Genomic DNA, 22242 nt, shown 5'->3' with positions numbered 1-22242 from the left:
TGCTTCACTAACCACTCCAGGGCTGGTACCATGCTAGTGCAGTTATTTCAGACATCCATAGGTTTTATCTAGTGGTCAGTGCTGCCTAGAATTTTATGCAGAGGGTAAAGCTATCTAGAAGACAGATTTCCAATAAAGTATAGCCATCTGCTAGACAACTCCCACTCTACTAAACTCTCCAGCAAGCACTGCACCGGGAATGCAGAATTGATCAATCTGCTAGTTGGGGGAGGGTGGGTATATAATATATACAAAAATGTAAATACACACAATAAGGAAATACATACCGACAAAAAACATTAATATTTAAATCACGGGACAAATAAAAACAAGTAAAATAAAAACAACTTAAAACATACAACTTAAGATACTGTATAGGGTAAACCTAAAAATAAAAGCATTGTGTTAAGAAATCAGTACAATGTCCAGACTTGTATAATCTGTATCTGGAGTACTTCAGAAGATACATACACTTGTACATACTAAATGTGTGGTTTAATGCAATCACATAAATAAAGGCCGAGTTCATGGCGTACATAGCATAGCTCTGCTTGAGAGTTTAGCAGGTTCCAGGCTCTCACATATAGTTATGATCACTGCCGGTCACCTTCTGCTCTGCTAGGGTCTCCCCACTAAAATACTATCACTATGAAGGGACAGAAGTATTAAACCCTTTTAAGAAGCTAATCAAAAGAGCCCAGCAGCTCACACTCCATCTGTACAGATTTATTACAGCAGTCATCTAGTAAAATGCTATTGTCTAGGATAGCTCTGACATGTATTGTGCCACAGACACATATCTTTTATTATAATTGTGTAAGGTCCTTGAGTCTAGAACCAATAGAACACTGTATGCTGTAAATGGGTGATTTACTTGGCACTAGCATTTATAACATAGGTATAGGTGATTTACTTGGCACTGGCATTTATAACATAGGTATAGGTCATTTATTTTGCACTAGCATTTATAACATAGGTATAGGTGGTTTATTTTGCACTAGCATTTATAACATAGCTATAGGTGGTTTACTTGGCACTAGCATTTATAACATAGGTGTAGGTGGTTTATTTTGCACTAGCATTTATAACATAGGTATAGGTGATTTACTTGGCACTGGCATTTATAACATAGGTGTAGGTGGTTTACTTGGCACTAGTATTTATAACATAGGTATAGGTGGTTTACTTGGCACTAGCATGTATAACATAAGTATAGGTGGTTTACTTGGCACTAGCATTTATAACATAGGTATAGGTGGTTTACTTGGCACTAGCATTTATAACATAGGTATAGGTGGTTTACTTGGCACTAGCATTTATAACATAGGTATAGGTGGTTTACTTGGCACTAGCATTTATAACATAGGTATAGGTGGTTTATTTTGCACTAGCATTTACAACATAGCTATAGGTGGTTTACTTGGCACTAGCATTTATAACATAGGTATAGGTGGTTTATTTTGCACTAGCATTTATAACATAGGTATAGGTGGTTTACTTGGCACTAGCATTTATAACATAGGTATAGGTGGTTTACTTGGCACTAGCATTTATAACATAGGTATAGGTGGTTTACTTGGCACTAGCATTTATAACATAGGTATAGATGGTTTACTTGGCACTAGCATTTATAACATAGGTATAGGTGGTTTATTTTGCACTAGCATTTATAACATAGCTATAGGTGGTTTACTTGGCACTAGCATTTATAACATAGGTATAGGTGGTTTATTTTGCACTAGCATTTATAACATTGGTATAGGTGGTTTACTTGGCACTGGCATTTATAACATAGGTGTAGGTGGTTTACTTGGCACTAGTATTTATAACATAGGTATAGGTGGTTTACTTGGCACTAGCATTTATAACATAGGTATAGGTGGTTTACTTGGCACTAGCATTTATAACATAGGTATAGGTGGTTTACTTGGCACTAGCATTTATAACATAGGTATAGGTGGTTTACTTGGCACTAGCATTTATTACATAGGTATATTCATTAGCATTTATTGCTTATTTAATAAATGTATCTTAATATTCATAGTTTAAGTTATCATCACAGAAAGTTATTTTGCTGGGCAATTTGGCCCTATTCTACCCCAGCTATTGCTCTGTGTGTGAACCCTTTGGCCTTCAGTTCTAACCAAAATCCAAACAAGATTCACCAGAATTTTCTTTGTCATAAATGTGAGAAAATCTGGTCAATTGACCATAGTTGTGTGCAGATTGCACTGACTGGGTCTCATGTAAGTATCTCTTTTGTTCATGTCAAATGTAGTTGTAACAAATGTGGTCGCTCACATATGGTCAAACTGGGCACAGATACAACTGTAGCTTCTAAACCATCTCCTCAATTTATCATTCCATGTACAGTATTGTAATATTTGTTTCTTACCAAACTGTAATACATATCAGAAAATAATGTTTTGGGAAATATAACAACCAAACAATATTACATTTACATTTTGGCCATATATAATATACCAGATAAGCATTATACATTTCTGCATTACCTTTGGATTATGAAGTATTGCAAGCATGTTTACTGAATAAATGTATTTGATGCTTCTCTTTAGGAGGAAATAAAGCCTGTATTCCTAAGCTGTCAGAGAATGGGGAATCAGCACACAGAGAAGGTAAAGTGTATCTCTGTGGGCAGCACAATGGCCTAGTGGTTAGCACATCTGCCTCACAGCACTGGGGTCATGAGTTCGATTCCCGACCATGGCCTTATCTGTGTGGAGTTTGTATGTTCTCCCTGTGTTTGCGTGGGTTTCCTCCGGGTGCTCCGGTTTCCTCCCACACTCCAAAAACATACTGGTAGGTTAATTGGCTGCAATCAAAAATTGACCCCAGTCTCTGTCTGTCTCCCTCTCTGTCTGTCTTTGTGTGAGTGTGTGTATATATTAGGGAATTTAGACTGTAAGCTCCAATGGGGCAGGGACTGATGTGAATGAGTTCTCTGTACAGCGCTGCGGAATTAGTGGCGCTATATAAATAAATGATGATGATGATGATGTTGCATCAATGAGAATGTCTTGGTTTTACATGAGCAGAACTCAGGAAGGAAGAGGCATACAAGGTTCATCAACTGTCTCTTACCTGCTATATGATTGGCAATTCTGGAAATAGGTTTAGGAGGCAGGGCAGGGGGCTGCTTGAGGAGAGTTAGTGGTTTCACAGGGGTGTCCTCATGGTCTACAGGGAAAACAGATGATTTTTTGGGGGGTAGTAGTAGGATTGACTTGTATGATGGATCCTGGGACAGGGATCCTGGCTCAGACGAGAGATCTTCAGACACTGAGGAACATAAACCACATCACAGACATAACACTGTTACATGGGAAGTAACAACACACATATATGGCAAACAGCATGAAGAGCACTGGGTTAGTTCACAGACTTGCTACACATATGGCATGGACAGATCACAATCCTATTACCTTACTTTGTGTCAAACCTTTCCTTTCATGTTATCAAATTACTTTTTTTTTTGTTAAATCAATGGTCATTTAAATCTAAAATCAGCAATGTGAGATTCAGTATATAAACTCATTTTTTTTCACCTGGTACATCCAGTGAAGATCATTAGTGTTGTAGAAATTTAATCAAATAATTAAAGTTACTTATTTTAACTGTCACATGACCAGTACTACTTCAAAAATGTGTTTAATATGTGAACACCCACATTCCCTTTATCTTCAACTTCTAACAGTGCATTTTCTCTCTTATACCCCTGTCAAATTGTTGATAATTAAATATACACTTTAAAAAAAAAATAAAGAAAAAAAAATCATTATTTTGAAAGGTAGCCTTGTTAGCTAGTGAGTATAGTCCCTCAGAAGCATTACCAGGTAACACTTTCTAATTACAACCAGTAGTGAGCAATTAGCGTTTTATAAATTACACAGATTTAGATTTCTCGTCTACTACTATTTAGGTATTTATAGGGAATACGTGTAGGGCCTGACCATACTGACATTTTAGAGTGTTTTTGTCATTCTTGCCCAGTCTCCCGGAATGTTCGGGAGACTCCCAAATTCTAAGTAGGTTTCCCGAACTCCCAGGAGAGCAGGCAAGTCTCCCGTATCCTGGATATTGGTAGCCAAAATTATGTGATTCGCGGTGAATCGCGTCATTTTGGCCCCCTGACAATATGACAATTCCGTCATGGGGCCAGGGGCAAGATGTTGTGATTCACTGTGCCCCCCACACCTCCCTTTCCAAGATCTCCCGGAGGGCAGTATGTATTTACTACTCCACTGTTATGCTAGTAAACACATCTAACACATTTTCCCTTAGACTTCAATAGGATTTAAATGGAAAAACACATACATTTTTCTTTTAAAAACACTGTTTTCCTGCATGAAAAAATAATGTCTTCATAATTTTGCATACTCCTGGAAGCTGTAAAAATACAGTCGGTCTAAAAGACAGAGACAGTAGCTAAAATGCTGTGTTTTGTGGAAGATATCACCTCTCGGTCAAGTGGTTTGAATGGTAGGACTGCAAAGGTTTGTAATTGCAAATTACCCGGATAAGAATGACCAACAAAGAAATGCAATGAAATGTACTCAAGAAAGTAATAACAATAATATAAAAGATACTATAGCAACAGTAGCAGACAATGCACAGTATGTAAATTACTTATTTACTTATTTATTTATTACAAAGGTCAAAAGCCTTATTTATGTAGAAAAAATATACATTGGAGAATAGAGTATATCTAGCCATTTTATGCAATATAATATACACGGATTGGCATGTCAATCTCAAAGTATGGCTGGAATATTAATCATACAGGAAAAATATAAGAAGACAGTTGGACAGTCATTAGAGAGAGAGATAGACACAGCACTGTATATCTGGGAGAGATAGATACTGGTTTGTCTGTTGTAAAGAATGGTTTAACAGATACACTGATCAGACTATAGATTCATCCCACAAGACCCTACTTATGTAATATCTAAGTCTAAAATGAGGAAAGGAAATCATCAGACTTAGGGTTATACCCATTTGCATTTGTTAAATACAATTTACATTTGTTTTTAATATGTGTAAAATACATGAAAACAGGACTGGCACTAGAAACCACTGTTTTTGTGTTTTTATACTCATTGGCATTTTACTTATGTTGGGGTAGGTACATTTTTTTGAATACTACGTGTTACTTTTCTTTGCACTTACAGCATATTACATCCGGTCATTGATGGAGGGAGCTGTACTTCTAGAATACTTATGCACTGTCCCGTGCTTGGACATTGTTTAACCCTCCTTTCAGTTCTGCTGCTCTCCTTACATTGGACCAATCAGAATGTTCAGAGCTTAAGGCTCTGGTTCATTTGTGTCCAGATCCCTGCCTGCTCCACCTTGCCTTGCTCATTAATCCTGGAGCAGGACCTGGTGTTATCATCAGCAGCTATTTATATAGCATCACTAATTCCAAAGCGCTGTACAGAGAACTCATGCCCCATCCTAAAATACACATTGCATACACATTGCTTGTTGGGTCTATGTTGCAATCATCATCTGGTAAGTCTCCGGCATAGTTGCTGGATCTGGTCACTGTACTTCCTTTTTCTGTGTCCGGGTCCTTCACTCCCGCTCTGCCTGTGGCTCCATCCGACCATAGCAGTTTGCTCTATCAGTTGGATGGGAACCACAGCCTTACATTTTTTTTCGTAAAGGGCCTCTGACTCACTATCAGAAGGATGGGATCAAAAGCTTAATATAAATGAAAGCTGGTGGAATTCTTGGCTTAACATCTGACCCAATCCAGGCCTGTAGTCCATCAAACCTAAGGGCTTGTAGCCCCTATAACACACAAATAGTGGCTTCACTGGTAGCTGGGTAGGATCAAAGGCCTAACATCTACTTCTTGGAAGCAGGTCATTGTTGCCTCCTATCCTTAATTAATTTGAACATCCATATACCAAACCATGCTAGGCAATTTTCAGCATTTAACATAGCTGCTGGATTTTCCCTTCCTGGATGAAGATTTTCACCTCTGTGACACTGTTGTTTCACTGATAATTGCTGCTTACCTCTCCTTTCTAGACATCTAACACTCACCTTGGACACTTTTCTACTTGGATTTGGTGTGATGATTAGCCCTTTGTTTTATTCATAATTGCCATGAACCACTTAATCCAACTCTACCTGTCTCTGGGTGTAGCTACTTCACTTTGCGTCTAACTCTTTGCGTCTCACATTTTTCTCCTGCTTTGCTTTTCATTACTTTATAGTAATTACTTTATAGCATTCCTTTCTATCAAGACATTGCTCCATATGTGGTGTGTACAGTTTATATAACTCTACCTCATGCATATTTAAAAAGAAACCTGTATAAAGAACAAGTATTGTATACTGGAAATACTATAAACTTGCATTGCTCTGCGAATAGCTCCACAAGGTATCATTACATTGACAAATTACTCTTTCCAGAACACAGCACAAAATTAAACCGTAGGAGGTTTTCATGATGACTGACCCTGTAATGAATTCATGACGTGAATACTGTATTACATCAATCTAGACCTTGTACAAGAGGTTATGTTCTTAGCACTGTCTTACAGGATAAAAACAACAAACGAAAACAAAACACATAATACTAGTAGTGATCTGACCAAAAAAATACAAATAATATGCTTATGAAAAATATTGGAACTTAAATGTAGCATTGTAAATAAATAACATAGTAACATAGTTGATGAGGTTGAAAAAAGACACCAGTCCATCAAGTTCAAACTATTTTGGATCTCCTGCGATCCTGCACTTATATTTGAAATTGATCCAGAGTAAGCAACCGCCAATCTGCTTCAATTGTGAAAATCCTCCCCAGACTCAATATTGCAGTCCTATTTATACCCTATATCCACTACTATCCTTCATTTTAATTAACGGTCGTATCCCTGGATACACCTTTCCGCTAAAAATTTGTCTAACCCTTTCTTAAACAAATCTATTGAATCTGCCATCACAACCTTCCCTGACAATGAATTCAATATATTGACTGCCCTTACTGTAAAGAACCCCTTCCTTTGCTGGCTGTGAAATTTCCTCTCCTCTAACCTTAGGGGGTGACCGCGTGTCCTGTGTATAGTCCTTGGGGTAAAAAGTTCCCATGAAGTTCTCTGTATTGACCCCTAATGTATTTGTACATAGTAATCATATCTCCATATATGATATCTCTAATATGACTAAGCAAGGGTTAAAGTATCAAATTGCAACATATGCTTTGAGAGACCAAAGGCTTGGAAAAGATAAAAATGTATTCGATTGGAAAATATATATGTAGCCATTTTTAAATAATTCTCATATGCAATATAACATTGGGCATGTCAATCTCAAGGTATTGCCAGAATAGTAATCATTAATACATGTACCACCACAATGCTTGCTAAATAGACTGCCCAGTGAAAGGCAAAATAGCAATGTGGCAAAAAAAACTCTTTGGTAAATCTGCAGCTAAGTTAATACTATTATTTAAATTGAACACGTTCTTAATTTCAGTTATTATTTGTGATATTATACTGTTTGTGTCTCACAGCTGCTATACCAACCTGCACTACAAAACGGCAAAACAACAAAAGCAAATATAAATAAGTGCATCAGGAAGCCTACAGGCAGCTCAAAAATGAGTAAAAACACATCTCAAACAGATTTGTTCTTGATATGCAATTTTAATGGTGTTTTTAGTACTAACTACGTAAAAACGCCAGTGGGTATGTGGCCTTAGGGACATATTTATGAAAGCTGCATATTAAAGTATTCCCTTAATTTATGACTAGGGCATTGCAGCAGGTATTGGAGATATCTGATGCTTTCCTTGTCACTTCAAACGCAAAAACAGTACCCACAGGTTTCTATGGGGACTACTATTTTGCACCATATAACAAGTTCCGAAAATCTTTTTTCAGAAGCTGACGTTAGCCATTGAAGCCTATGGGGAGAGCATTGCAGTAAACGGATCTTTGGATCCCTCACCGCAACTTACCTGCTCTGCCCTCCGATCACCATCGCAAAGGTGGTCACTGTGATAGTGACCATAGAGGACATAGGAGACAGGTCTTCAGAGTTGGACGTACATCTCAACAAACAGAACTCATCTGCGCTAGTAATCCTGGAAATGTAGAAGACAACTGCCAGAAAAGATTTATAAATTTATCAAAGAACTATGAGAATACAGAGCTCTATTTGTCGCCAACCTTATGAAGAGGTGGCAAACCTAACAAAATGTATCATGCATAAAAAAAACAGAAAAGGTGCGCCAAGGAGTATTGTTCTCAAATCAAAAAAGTGGCATGAAAATGTCGGAATCGGTGTGCTTAAAAATATATAAGTTTATTGCATCTTAAAAGAGTATCTTAGAGTTGGACGTACGACTGTTTTATTGAGGAAAATATACATTGCTGTACTGCACTTGTGCACCAGAAATACGTATGTATACATCTGTATGTAGATTTCATTGCATCTCCCATACAACTGGCAAGGTGGAATGGGTGAAGTAATGGACAGGTGAGTATAGGCTGAGTACACTATGGACGTTATAAGGAAACTGCAACTAAGGTAGATCTGATACACCTGTTGTACATCTTCCGGGTGCTGGAGAGCTATTGCAATTATATGAAATGATGATGATGGCGGTCAGCAGCACTGTCTAGCTGCTCCTGCTTGGCTGATTGGGAATTCGAATCTCCAGCTGAATCTTAATTCAATAGTGTGGTTGTTATATTATATAAAGTTGCGGCAGTCTATTCACCTTATTTAATTGATATTTCTTTTATTTGGAATGTGACAGGAAAGAAGAGTCCATTTGATTTTGGTAAATAACAGATGTTTGTGTTAAATTTCATTTCACTTAATTTAATTTGTATTTTGTGTTTGTATTTAATGATATGAACCCTCTCAAGTCAATGTTCTCTGTTGTGTGTATGACACATCATTACATTATTATATTGTGTACAAATAGGGTAATGTGACCTTTGCATTAACTACTAACACTGGCAAGCCACATCTCTATGCTTTCTCTTTGCTACACTTGTTGCTCCCTTGGTAAACCTGGAGCTTATTTTAGTGTTGTAGAGCTGGATGCATCGTGAGATGTGTCTGACCAAACATATGTATGTAAATGGGTTTTTTCATGCATGCATGAGCACCATCAGGTTTATTATTATTAATTTCCCTAATGATATATGATTAATGGTTGTTATCGTTAGTTATATTTTAGCTATCTGATTGTTGATTATATTTTTAAGTGTTAATCCTACTATTATTTTTATTTTAACATGATCCAGAAATAATAAGGGGTCATTTTCATTTTTTATTTCCGTCATTCTTAACTAGGATGAGGAGCTGTCAAAGCTGGTAGTTTAGGAAAGTTACGTCATACAAGACCAGACAAAATCCGGGGTGGGCAACATATATATGTACAGTATGTCATAGGACTAAAATATATTACATATCATATTACAAGATATTTGTAATTTTCTAGTAAAGCTGACCAGCAGATGTCCCCATAGATTTACACAAATGCAAAATAGTGATCACAGGAGTGTAAGTACCATTGCTCAAAGTAATATAAATTATATTAATACATTGCATGTAGAAAAGAAAAACAAAATACTTGTTTATTCGGTACCTAGGGTTATAAAACTGAATCAATCTCATTTATGATCTACATACACCAATCAGCCACAATATTAAAACCACCTGCCTAATATTGTGTAGGTCCCCCTCGTGCCTCCAAAACAGCACTGACCTGTCGAGGTAGGGGCTCCACAAGACCCCTGAAGGTGTCATTTTGTATCTGGTACCAACACATTAGCAGCAGATCCTTAAAGGTCCTGTAAGTTGCGAGGTGGGGCCTCCATGTCTATGACTTGGCTCTGATGCTCTGGCATCTGTGGGATGCCAGTGTATCCCACAGATGCTCGGTCGGATTGAGATCTGGGGAATCTGGAGGCCAAGTCAACAGCTGTAACTCAATGTCATGTTCCTCAAACCATTCCTGAACTTTTGTATTGTGGCAGGGCGCATTATCTTGCTGAAATAGACCACTGCCATCAGGGTCTGCAACAATGTCTAGGTAGGTGGTATGTGTCCAATTAACATCCACATAAATGCCAGGACCCAAGGTTATCCAGTAGAACATTGCCTCCACCGACTTGCCGCCTTCCCATAGTGCATCCTGGTGCCATCTCTTCTCCAGGTAAACTACACACACACCTGGCCGTCCACATGATACAAAAGAAAACGTGAATAATCAGAGCAGGCCACCCTTCTTCCGTTGCTCCATGGTTCAGTACTGGCGCTCATATGCCTATTGTAGACGCTTTGACAGTGGACAGGTGTCAGGATAGGCACTCTGACCGATCTATGGCTACGTAGCCTGCACTGTATGTTCTGACATCTTTCTATCATAGCCAGCATTAAGTTTTTCCAGAATTTGTGCTACAGCAGCTCTTCTGTGGGATTGGACCATGCACACTAGCCTTTGCTCCCTGCTCGCATCAATGAGCCTTGGGCGCCCATTTCCCTGACATCGGTTCTCTGGTTGTCCTTCCTTTAATCACTTTCAGATAGGTACTAACCATTGTGTAACGGGAACAACCCACAAGACATGCCGTTTTGAAGATGCAGTGACCCAGTCGTCTACCCATCACAATTTGGCCCTTGTCAAAGTCGCTCAGATCCTTACACTTTCCCATCTTTTCTGTTATCAACACTTCAACTACAAGAATTGACTGGTTACTTGCTGCCTAATATATCCCACCCCTTGACAGGTACCATTGTAAAGAGATAATCAATGTTAATCACTTCTCTTGTCAGTGGTTTTAATGTTGTGGCAAATCGGTGTAAATATTTGTATACATATATGAATCAACATTTAGGTGTATAAATGAGGAGGAAGCTCAAATGGCTCAGCAACCAAGTGGTAATTCTCTTGGCTAATCCACTGTGATGGACCTGAAAGCCCAAATAGAGCTCCACTGCACATGCAATGGCCCCTGTGGGGCATCTGAAGCGATGGGCAGGTATTCATTGCTGGGCCAACACCCTCAAAAATGTAAATAGCAAATGTAATTTAATGTTACAAGGCATTACATTTAAGATATTGGGTAATGCAACGACATACACATTTACTAAGTATGCATAACCATACACAGTGGAGACAGCCATGGTTATAACAATAGCCATATAATATTGTTATTATTATTATTGTTTATTTGTAAGGTACTTGCAGTGCAGGACAATGGGGAAAACAGAGTATACATAACACAGGAACAAGGTAGACAAAATAAGTGTGAACAAGTGTATGGAGGAATCCCGCTTGTGAGAGATTACAATCTAAGCAGTAAAAGGCAGAGTGGAGACAAAATAAGCAAATGTGACTCAGAGTGGAGATTCAGACAGCAGAAAGGCTCTATCTGTAAGTATTATCGGGTAAGGAAGGCTTTAGTAAAGAGGTGAGGTTCAGAGAGCATTTAAAGACTTGAAGCTGTCATAGAGCCAGACTGGGTATGGTAAGCAATTCCATAAGTGGGCAGCGGCACAGGAGAAGTCATGTATGAAAGAGTGATAGGTGGTTACCAGAGAGAAGGCGAGGCACAGGTCAGAAGCAGCTGCTATGGGGCTAGAAGCACAAGAGGCCCAGTAATACTAAGGGCACTAAGGCTAACGACTCATGGGTGCTTTAGGTGCCTATGTATATTAGCATAGGTACTTTGCTCTTTTACGCTATGCTTTCATGCACATAACAGGCAGCTTATGTGCTAAATTCTTGACACACAAACACTGCTTTGCTCTCTGGACACTGCCGCCAACATTCACAGAATAAATGAGTGTTCATGTGTCAGGAACTTTATTCTTACGCTTTGTGCTATGTGCAGGAAAGCAGCATATAAGCTCTGATTGCCTACGTTAATAAACGTGTCCACAAAAAGCAAGTGTGTGGAAGTGGTTCCTGTCATTATCAGTTTCCTTTGGTCCAGCTGACTGTTTGCGATCTTAAGAGATGGGTTTTTTTTTGGTGTCACATGGTGTTGAAGAAGGAGCCCTCAAAACTTTGCTATAAGGCTTGGTCCCTTGTTTATTACAGGAGACTGACATTTTTGTGTTTTTGACCACTATTCATTAAAATGCAGCCTATTAATTGCCCAGGAAGTAGTGAGATCACTGCGACACTTTATGCTTTATAATGCTTAGCACATGACAGTGCCTCAATAATGTCACTAGTTCACAGTGAATTTATGGGAGGCATTCTCATGAATATTTGTTCAGGCCACAAAATGTATACATCCACTTTGTCTAGGCTACCACTGCACTTTAGATGGAAGTTTGCCTTAATAAATGAATGTGTATTGCATGAACACCAGCTCTCCAATGACTTAGATGCCTACATGTAGATATTAGATGATAATAGTCACCTGTCCCATCCATGAGTTCAGAGGTTGGAAGGACTTCATATGCACAAGTGTCCCCCGAAATAGAACTTGATTCTAGCTCATTTATGACTGGAAGTGAGGATGAACCAGTTCCAATTGGCTGACCATTTTCCATCATTCCTTCTTCATTTTGTAAATCACTATCTGAAAATAAAAAAGGTAGAGAATTTAGCAAGATAGAATTTAACTAACTTCTGCTTATCATAGTCTTATACTTTCAACTGGAAGAGGTAGAGTAAGCTAGAAGAAGTGGTAGAGAATCAATTATTTTTTTGTTAAACACGGGTCATCATTATGTTTGGCCTTCTGGCCTGTTCTGTCTTGGAGAAATGTAATATTGGCAATTTATGTTAATAATAAAGGTAGACATTAACTCTTTTTTAATCCTAAGATCTCCCTCCAACCAACTAGGAGAACCGTACGGGCCCTATGCCTGGGCCCCCACAGCAATTTGGGACTACTCAACCCCATTTGTATTTGAAAATTCTATAGGTATGATCCTATAAAATTTGAAAAAAAAATTGTCGGGTTGCCAGAAAGATGGTCGGACAAAGCAATAGCTTTTGTACTAGTCAGCTAGTACTTGGCATTCCACTTTAACTATTGTTCTATTATGCTAGAGGTCCCAAACAGCTGAATGCTTACTATGTTTTGAAAAGGTCTTCAGTGGCTCAGTCTCCAGTTGCAATATCTTTGTTTCACACAGCCAGATAATGCCTTCAAATTATCTATTTTGCAGAGATTCAGAGTGATAAGGTGACTCACTCTTTTGAATTGTATGTACCTATAAATAATGAAGGCAGCCATTTAGTAGGCTGAACCTATATTCATGAGAATGAAGCATCATGCATCAGTGATGTCATTAGTTCCTAGTAAACTGATTTACTGCATTCTTATGAATACTTGTTCAGCTCTCAAAATGACGAGCTCCATTCTGTGTACAAGACAAGTATATTTGAAATTATTCAGTGACTCGTTCTCATGAGTTATAAGTTGGCACACAATGGATTGTCTAACATGGCCTTCCTGAAGTTGATACTAAATATAATCTTTGTAAGCTGATTTAAAGCTGGTACAGGAGTATCTTGTATGTCTAGTGGTGTATGGTGTTCTTTTTTTGTTTCAGTGTGTCTTGTCAAAAGCTCCAAATGCAGTAACCTGTCGATCGCATGTACGTGACATCGGAGACCCGGCATCTATGGTAGTTACATCATTGATTTCATTATGTTCTGTGCTTTGACATGTAGGGTTTAATGATCAATGTTACAAAAATAAAACATCAATGTCTCAGGGTGAGAGAATGCCACATATGAGGAGGAAGTTAATTTCTCCAGAAGCATTGGACAGGTTTTTCTCATCCTCACACTAGAATATGGCCGTCACAATGCCCAGCAGGAGGAGTGCTGAATGTTCACTTACTCTGTACCACCCTTAATGCAAATAATGTTTATATTCTAAATAGACTATTCAACTCCATCCTTCACCCTTATAACTACTGTTCCTGTGTTGCTGTGTTTATGTTCTACACTGACGAGCTACACATGTCTCCAGATTCCTAACGTGAACCCTACAACAAGCAGGAGTTACCAATAAGATAGTATTCTCAAGTCCTGAAGGTCAGGACTTTAATATGTCATGGAGGCCTTTGTCCAACAGTTAATTTCACTCCAGAAAGACTTACAAGACAGGCGCTTTCAACAGTAGGAAGGACTACAGCAGGCACAGACTGTTCCAGCAGGAGAGGACAGCTTAACAGGAGAGGATAAGAGATCAGATCTGAGGCTGTTTTCGCATCTCTTTTTTTCCAGGTGTCGGCACTAAACTCTTAGATGAAGAATGGGGATGATCCTGAGCAAAGAGTAGACTTGGTCCAGACCAGGCCCAATCATTTGTTGATAATCCCAGCATACCTGCTAACAGCACAAGAATACCTGACATATGTGGCCTTGGTGGTGATGATGCTGGTCACTATTAAACAGTAAAAAAAGCAGATATTTTTGACCGTCCCTCTCTCACCCCAGTTTCCCATAATTAAGGCTTCAGAGCTGAAGTCTTTTTCTATGTCTTATAGTCCTTGGGCCCATGCACAACAGCTGTGGATTTATGCAAACAACAAGCTATAGTCAAGGACCCACACTGTCAGCCAGAAACTGGAAGCATAGCGCAGTAGTAGCTTATTAATGAACTTCCTCAAGGTCTGCCTTCAACAGGGATTCAACTCTTACATCTGCTGATCATCTAGACGACAATGACCTGGCTGAGGAAGAGATCACGGGACAATCCAGGGAGCCATTCTCAACTCGAGGTTCCCATATGGACTCATCATAATCCCATCAAGAGAAAGCTGTAATAGAGAGGGGGGGAGAAAATAGTTCAGTCATCTGTTACTATAGCCCCAGGCATTACTACAGGAGCTATGTAGTTTCCTCCACCTTACCGGCATGAGGCAACCCATGGAAACTGACAAAGTCCGCAGGGAAGTTTTGGTGCATCGGTTTCCAGACTCCAGTCTTGTCTGCCCTTCATCTGGCTCAGGAGAGGAAACCGCCACTTGTTGAGGATGTGAAGAAATCTGGAATTCTGATGCAAAATGCTTTCAGATGGAGTGTTCCTTTGTGGAAGTCTTTGACACTGCCCCAACTGTATTAATTAAGGGGAAATCAGTCTGAGAGGTAGATTCAGGTACTGGAATACATTGATTCTTGAAGGCTTGCAGCCTGTCAAGAAAGTGGCCTATAAGCATCCTTTCCGTATTGGATGTATACATGGGCATGTATAGTACTACCCAACTGTGCAAGACCCTCTTAATATATGTGGGAAAACCACCCTGAGGGTGGTTGTATGTCCTTACTCGGGGGAGGTGTTGAACGACAAGCTAACATTGATGATGTGGAGTTATCTAACATTAGTAACAATCAAGAGTTACCCAAAGGCATGGTCATGCTTTGAGTAAGGCATTTGAAAATGTGGTTGTAGTGAATATATCCAGAGAAATTTCCACTATGAACTGCCATGGCCACGGGAGTGACCAAAAAATGGTTAAAACTTTTTCCAGAGTACATCTCATCTTCACAGACCAAGATCCAATCTTTATATATCATCTAGTGCAAGGGATCTAAAGTCAGCTATGGCAGGACTTACCATCTGCAGACTGCTGGCAGAGTGTAGACGTTTAATCATAAATTAAAGACAAGACTGATTTAAACCTTGCTTCCATACTAACAGGTAGTTAAAAACGTTTCCACTAAACAGAATGAGTGGACTCCAGTGTTATCCGGCTGTGTTTTGTGTGATAAAACAGCTACTATGTGAGGGCCCTTTCCAGTTTGTTCTTCAACTATATGTAGGGCTTGGGATTGTTCGGTGTCTGAATTTTAAAGGGGATACATCTAGTGTTGTATTTAACCTGGCAGCTCTATCCTCAGGAGACCTGATACTTTATCCTGGAAAAAGGAGTGTCTCATCGTGAAATGGACCAAGACCCTTTGTTATGCATTTTGCTGTCACTGCTAACCATGCTTCCCTAAGGGAGTTGCACTCTATGGTGGATGCCAATCCTCGTTTGACGAGGTTGTATATGGTGTTCCAGTCCTTCTCTTTGAGATTTATCATTGTTTCCGATGTCTGGCCCTAAAGACAGAATTTTTTGTGCTAGAGAGCGCAGGAGAATCGAGCTACCACCAGGGCTTGTCCAAGACCACAGTCTGATGCTGAAGCATGTGGTAGGTAAGGAGTCTACTATATATATATATATATATATATATATATATATATATATATATATATACACATACACAGTATACCATAACCCACCAACTTTGTATGCCTTCCCTCCAGGATATCTCAGAGTGGAGGTGGTATGTGAGGATGGAAGGGGCAATTCACTGTGAATCGCATCATGGAGGCTCCCATCCGGCCCACTTCACTAGAAAGTGGGCAGGATGTGGGAGAAAGTCCTGCTCTCCCAGGAGTCTGGTAGTCCTATCCGGAATTTGGGAGTCTCCCAGACATGTCCTGGAATTTGTGACCTACCCCGAAGACAGTTAAAAAGTGTGTGAATACACCCAGCAGCAGCTCAGACAGTTTGGAGGCAGAATGCCTGAGACAATGGACCAGTTAGAGATGTACAAGAAGTCTGTCCCAGGAGAACTGAATTCTGCCACACAGGAGCTCAAGAGAGTCCTGTTTCTGATAGAAAGAGAGAGAGAGAGAGAAAGAGAGAGAGTGACCACAGTGACTGGCTGAGGAGATTGCCTCAGCAGTCCAAGAACTGTGCACTTCTGTGTTCAGCCACCAAAGTGAAAGTGGTAAGTATTTTGTTGAACATTGGATATAGAGGGATAACAAGTGAGGTAACACTCAGAATGGTCTGAAAGTGTTTACTGTCTTCTGCAAGCCAGTGATATTCTGCTGTACAGTTGATGTCAATAAAAGCTCATTTTAGTTCAAACTCTGGATAGTCTGGTGGAGACCTCTCAACACTTACAAAAAAGCTGCTACATTTGAGTATATTCCTGTCATAAGACACACACACACACACACACACACACACACACACACACACACACACACACACACACACACACACACACACTTATACATAAATGTTTAAACTGTGCCATTGTGAATACTCCAGCTTCTCTCCCGCATCAATGGCTCACACCTTCATTATGCCATACTTAGTGGCTATTACTGCTAAATTAGCTTTTTAGCTAAAAGTTTGAACAGGATTTATAACACAGACAATCAGTAGATTCAGTTACATGGCCATTACATTTACTTATTTTTTACTCCAATGGTGAGCAAATAAATTTGTCTTTAAGAAGCAGAGAGGCTGTGGTCCTGCCCAAACTTGAGGAATACAGTAATCAACACTTTGGACATTGAAGGATTATATGAACTAACCATCTTATTAAGAATGTATTACCGTAGATTGAATTATTGTTGTCAATTTATCTGCACTAGAAATGAATTAACCTTTATCCTGTTCTCCAATTAATTTTACTATTGAGTAATGTTATTAGTATTATTGTCTTTATATATTTTCTGGTTATAAGAAGGGATGCTCTTTAAGTATTAGCTCTAGGCCAATTCACAACTAAAAGATCAGAATGTTTAAGTTATAGCAATCCACTAATATAGATAAATTAAAAATTGTCAAATCTTTATTATAATTGTTTTAAAAACATTTATTCACAACAGATCCCAATTGTGAGTTATGGTTTTTCACTTTAATTTTGCTGATGGTGAAAAACTAATATAAAATGATAGTTAAGTGAGTTAGAATGAAATAGAGAGTGAATATTGATAATTAAATCTTAATCCACACTGCTACAAAACCACAAGACAGGCCGGAAAAAAAATACATTAAGTTAATTTTATGTTATTGATGTGCCTTATTCATCAATTTTCTTTAATTTCAGACAATCTCTCTCTATGTGATTCAAATTTAGTGAACCTTCTCATCATCCAAATGGTTGCAGAGTATATTGCTGTGCTATAAATTTATAATTATACATACGTTTCTGATCCATCTAATTGCCCTGTATGTTGTATGTCCATCAATCAAATATATTACAAACAGACACCAATATCGAAGTGAAGTGTATACACAGTGTGATTAGCTTTGAATTACTGTATGAATTAACATTAACGTGATCTTATACAGATTTATTAAACGGACGCTGTTATTTATGCCATAAACACATAATTTATTTAGATTGTAGTCAGGGTCGGATTAACAATGGGCCTGAAGGGTCTGCAGTCCCATGTAACCCCACAGAAATAGGCCCAGACCAGCCAGGAGTAAAAGAAAAAAAAAAAAAAAAGTATTTTTTTTGTGAGGGCACCAGCGTGCTGGCGTGGGGAGGGTAGTGAGGCTTCCCAGGGGGCAGTCCTGCCATTGGAAAGCAACAGACAGCCAATCGAGAGGCTGCCTGTTGCCAAGTAGGGTGGGGGCTGCACCTACAGAGACTGTGTGTGTCCCAGACGGTGGTCAGCAGCATTCAACACAACAGGTAGGAACAATTTATTTTTGGGGATATATAACAACAGGCCCAAAAGGATATGTGACAAGGATATGTGAAAATATAATATGCATGTGTCAGTGGCCCGTGTGCATTAACATAGGGATCAGTTCCTTTTCTTACAACAAAATTACCAACTTTTTCAATAGAGATTATGCCCTGGTGCCACTGACAGTTAATTGTGTTTGACTACTTGTATTTTGAAGTCTGCTCAGATATATGAACACTTGAAGAAAGAATAGTTATTTATAACAAATCTTTTACATTCCCCTTTGGCCATTTTTAGGTGATAGGAGGTATAAAAATAACCAACAACTGATAATCACATTCTCACACATTAACTGCACAGTTTGTGTCTATAAAAATCATATTCTGCTCTCTGTATTGGGTGGCGGTCTCATGGCTGCCCTGTGTATTGTTTGGCAGTCACAAGGTTGCCCTTTGTATTGTGTGGCCATGACAAGAGTGCTATGTGTTGTATGGCAGTCACAAGGGTGCTGTGCATTGTGTGGCGGTCACAAGGGTGCTGTGTGGTCTTCTGCTGCTGTAGCACATCCACTTCAAGGTTAGATGTGCTGTAAATTCAGAGATGCTTCTCTGCATACCACCCATCTTTAACTGAGTTACTGTCGCCTTGCTATCAGCTGGAACCAGGCTGAATATTCTCTTCTGACGTCTCTCATTAACAAGCTGTTTCCACCCACAGAACTGACGATAACTGGATGGTAATGGTTTTGGTTTTGAGCATCGTTCTCTGCAAACTCTAAAGACTGTTGTGTGTAAAAATACCAAGAGATCAGCAGCTTCTGAGGTACTGAAACAACCCATATGGCACCAACAATCATTCCACAGTAAAAGTCACTTAGTTCACATTTCTTCTCTATACTGGTGTTTGGCCTGCAATTTTTTTTTTGCTTTGAGCTTCCACATGAATTGCTGATTAGATATTTGCATTAACTAGCAGGTTTACAGGTAAACCTAAGTGGACAGTGAGTGTGTGTGTGTGTGTGTGTGTGTATATATATCTACATACATATATACCATAAATATCATCAACATTATATAGTACCAGCAGATAAGGTAGCACAATACAGGTTACTGGTTATAACATACAGACAGAGAGGTAAGAGGGTCCTGCTCACAAGCTTACAATCTATGGGACAATGGGATTTTGATACGCAAGGGTAAGTGCCCCATCATATTGCATGTTGGTCCAGCTAGAATGCAGAGGTAAAAATTATTTAGTGGGCTGTATGATCAGTCATACAACTATGTTGGTCAGAGGTTTTTCATCTTGTGTTAGCTGTGTTGAGGGTGGTAATATGGTAACCTAGGGAGATTAGTAGTAGTTGAGGGAAATTTTAAGCTTGTCTGAAGAGGTGGTTTTTCAAAAAACGCTTGAATGTTTATTAGTTTTCCAAGAGAAGTGGTGTAGATAGAGAATAGCAGAGGACATAGGACTGAACCTTGTGGTACTCCAACTGATAAAGGAAGCGGAGAGGTGGTGGGTCCAGAGAAATTAATACTGAAAGAGCGAGTAGCTAGGTAAGATGAGAACCAGGATAGGACAATGCCTTCAAGACCTAGGGATTGTAGCATTTGTAGAGAGTGGTCAACAGTGTCAAATGCAGCAGAGAGAATCAGGAGAATTAGAGGAGTAATGGCCTTTAGTTTTAGCTGTGATCAAATCATTGACAACGAAATTGAGAACGAAAGCCTTACAGAAGAGAAGCCAATAGATTGTTTGCAGAAAGAAAGTGTGTGATCAATATAGATACATACAATAGACAGTGTTTTTATATATATATTTATACTTAGATTCAAATTTTTTTTTTTTAAGTTAGCACACTGTACTTTGTTTAATATTAGAAACTTGAAAATAAGCATTTTTCATGTATGTTATGTTAAAGCACTTTATAAATCACCTACGCTGGCTAGAATTATTTCTAAAATACAGTACAGCTTTGAAATGGAGACGATAGACATGTCATACTTCACTTCTGCTTCGGCCCCTATTATGAAGTGGTTCAAGTGGAATGTATACGTTACAGAGGGAGCGGGTGAAAATAGAGGGTCATCTTCCTCCTCCCCCACCCACTCTCTCCTGGCTTTACCTGATTTTCCCCAGGAAGATTAGTGGTTCCCCCCCACGGCATCTTTAGGACGTTTTATGTTTCTATGATGTGTATTGCAATGTTTTTTTTGTTTTGTTGTGTCTTTTCTATTTTCAGAGTGTGTGGATTTATATTTGTTGTGATACTCATTGAGCAACCACCCCTCCTGTATCCCCCCTTGTTGATTCCCCTTCTTTTTTTTCTGTACCCCAAATATTTTGTAAAACCTTCAATAAAAATTATTGATAAAAAAAGCAAATAAAAATAACCAACCATTGTATTTTTGTCTTCAATGGTCAACAAAATAACATACCTTTACCTATCAACTGTCCCCATTCCATCAGGATAGTCCTGATTTTAGGGGACTGTCTTGATTAGCCAAGAGCTTGTCTCAGCATGAGAAACAGCTGGGATGTATTTCCACTGTTCACGTTACAAACATGATGTGTGAACCAGTTAGTGTATATAAGGGAGGATGGGAGGGAGATGTAGGTGGCTGGAGGGAAGTGTAAGTTATACCCTCCATAGTGCTGGCCACGCCCACACACATCTGGTCACACCCACACATCCCTGGCCACACCTACGGTGGGACGGCACTTCTCACAACAGGCCCTTTATAACTTTAAGCCCCAGTCCCATGTGGCCCTTAATCTGGCCCTGATTGTAGTTGTTTTAAGACAATGTACTTGTCAGTGTATGATTCCACATATCTCCCCACCTCACAGATTTGCTGCTGTTCCTGTCTGCAATACCATGTTTCACCACTGTGTCATTCCCCCTGCGATCATGTGATTTGTCACAGGCAGAGCACATGATCGCAGGGGGAATGAATCCTCCACCCCTGCGATCGGATCCTGGTGCCTGGCTGTCACGGTGACAGAATAGCGGAGACCAGCGGCGGGCCCCAGGTAAGTCTGTGCTGAGCTGTTGTACCGGGCCCCCTGGTGAGCCCGGGCCCGGCACAACAGTACCCCCCGTACCCCCCTGATGGCGGCCCTGTTTATGTTTGTTCTTCAGTTGTAGTAAAAAGTGTTTTACAGTATGCAAAGCACAGCTCCTGGTCTCCATGTTTGAATGAGCACATGCGCAGACACTACACACAGTTTTTTCTTTTTATTGGTGAGATACTATTTCAGACATCAATGAGTGTTCATCAATTAAGAACACTATCTAGTTTCATAAGACAAGACGTTGAATCGTCTTAACAGTTATACTTAACAAGTTTGCGCTGTAGCACTCTGCAAATATGATTTAAATTGTGCTAATAAGATCCTGAGTGTATTCTCAAATAGACTGTAGCATCCTATTAGCATTTCAGTGTCTTACCAGCAGTTGTGTTTGACAAATATAAACTGTAGTAGTCTGCATATATGATTTAAATTGTGCTAATCAGAACCTGAATATTTTTACTTACAAATAAACTGTAGCCTACATTTATATATTTAATTGTAGGTACTCATAATGCTTAGAGTTTAACATTATTTTTTCTTAGTATAAAATTATTTCTGCTCTCCAATTAGCACTGGATGTTTGCGTACTGAGAATATGCCGTTATTCTTATACCAGAGATTTGTTCTTGCTGAATTTCAAAAGGATCTCTAAATAAAGGATTGTTCTAGTCCTCTGTAACCCTATTGCAATTAACATAAATGTTTG

At 39.2% G+C, this 22242-nt stretch overlaps 1 protein-coding gene and 1 long non-coding RNA gene across 9 annotated transcripts in view; both read right to left on the bottom strand.

The window, feature by feature from the left end:
• The window catches only part of PHACTR1 (phosphatase and actin regulator 1), a 353512-nt gene that overhangs the window by 28019 nt on the left and 303251 nt on the right, over positions 1–22242 (bottom strand). For 7 of the 8 annotated variants that reach the window (XM_075213080.1, XM_075213081.1, XM_075213083.1 and 4 more), the window contains 2 exons: positions 12429–12590; positions 3103–3300 (listed from right to left, as the gene is read on the bottom strand). In XM_075213080.1, coding sequence (XP_075069181.1) covers positions 3103–3300; positions 12429–12590 — 360 coding nt within the window. The remainder of the gene's footprint in view (positions 1–3102; positions 3301–12428; positions 12591–22242) is intronic. The other variant, XM_075213082.1, reaches the window with a different exon arrangement.
• Positions 14141–15076, bottom strand: LOC142158801 (uncharacterized). Its single transcript, XR_012692869.1, has 3 exons — positions 14884–15076; positions 14700–14790; positions 14141–14414 (listed from the first exon to the last, which is right to left on the bottom strand). It is a non-coding gene; the product is annotated as an uncharacterized LOC142158801 (long non-coding RNA).

Source organism: Mixophyes fleayi, chromosome 5 (genome assembly GCF_038048845.1).
Source record: "Mixophyes fleayi isolate aMixFle1 chromosome 5, aMixFle1.hap1, whole genome shotgun sequence".
Classification (NCBI taxonomy): domain Eukaryota; kingdom Metazoa; phylum Chordata; class Amphibia; order Anura; family Limnodynastidae; genus Mixophyes; species Mixophyes fleayi.
The sequence above is the reverse complement of the archived record's forward strand: the minus strand, read 5'-3'. Positions and strand labels throughout refer to the sequence as shown.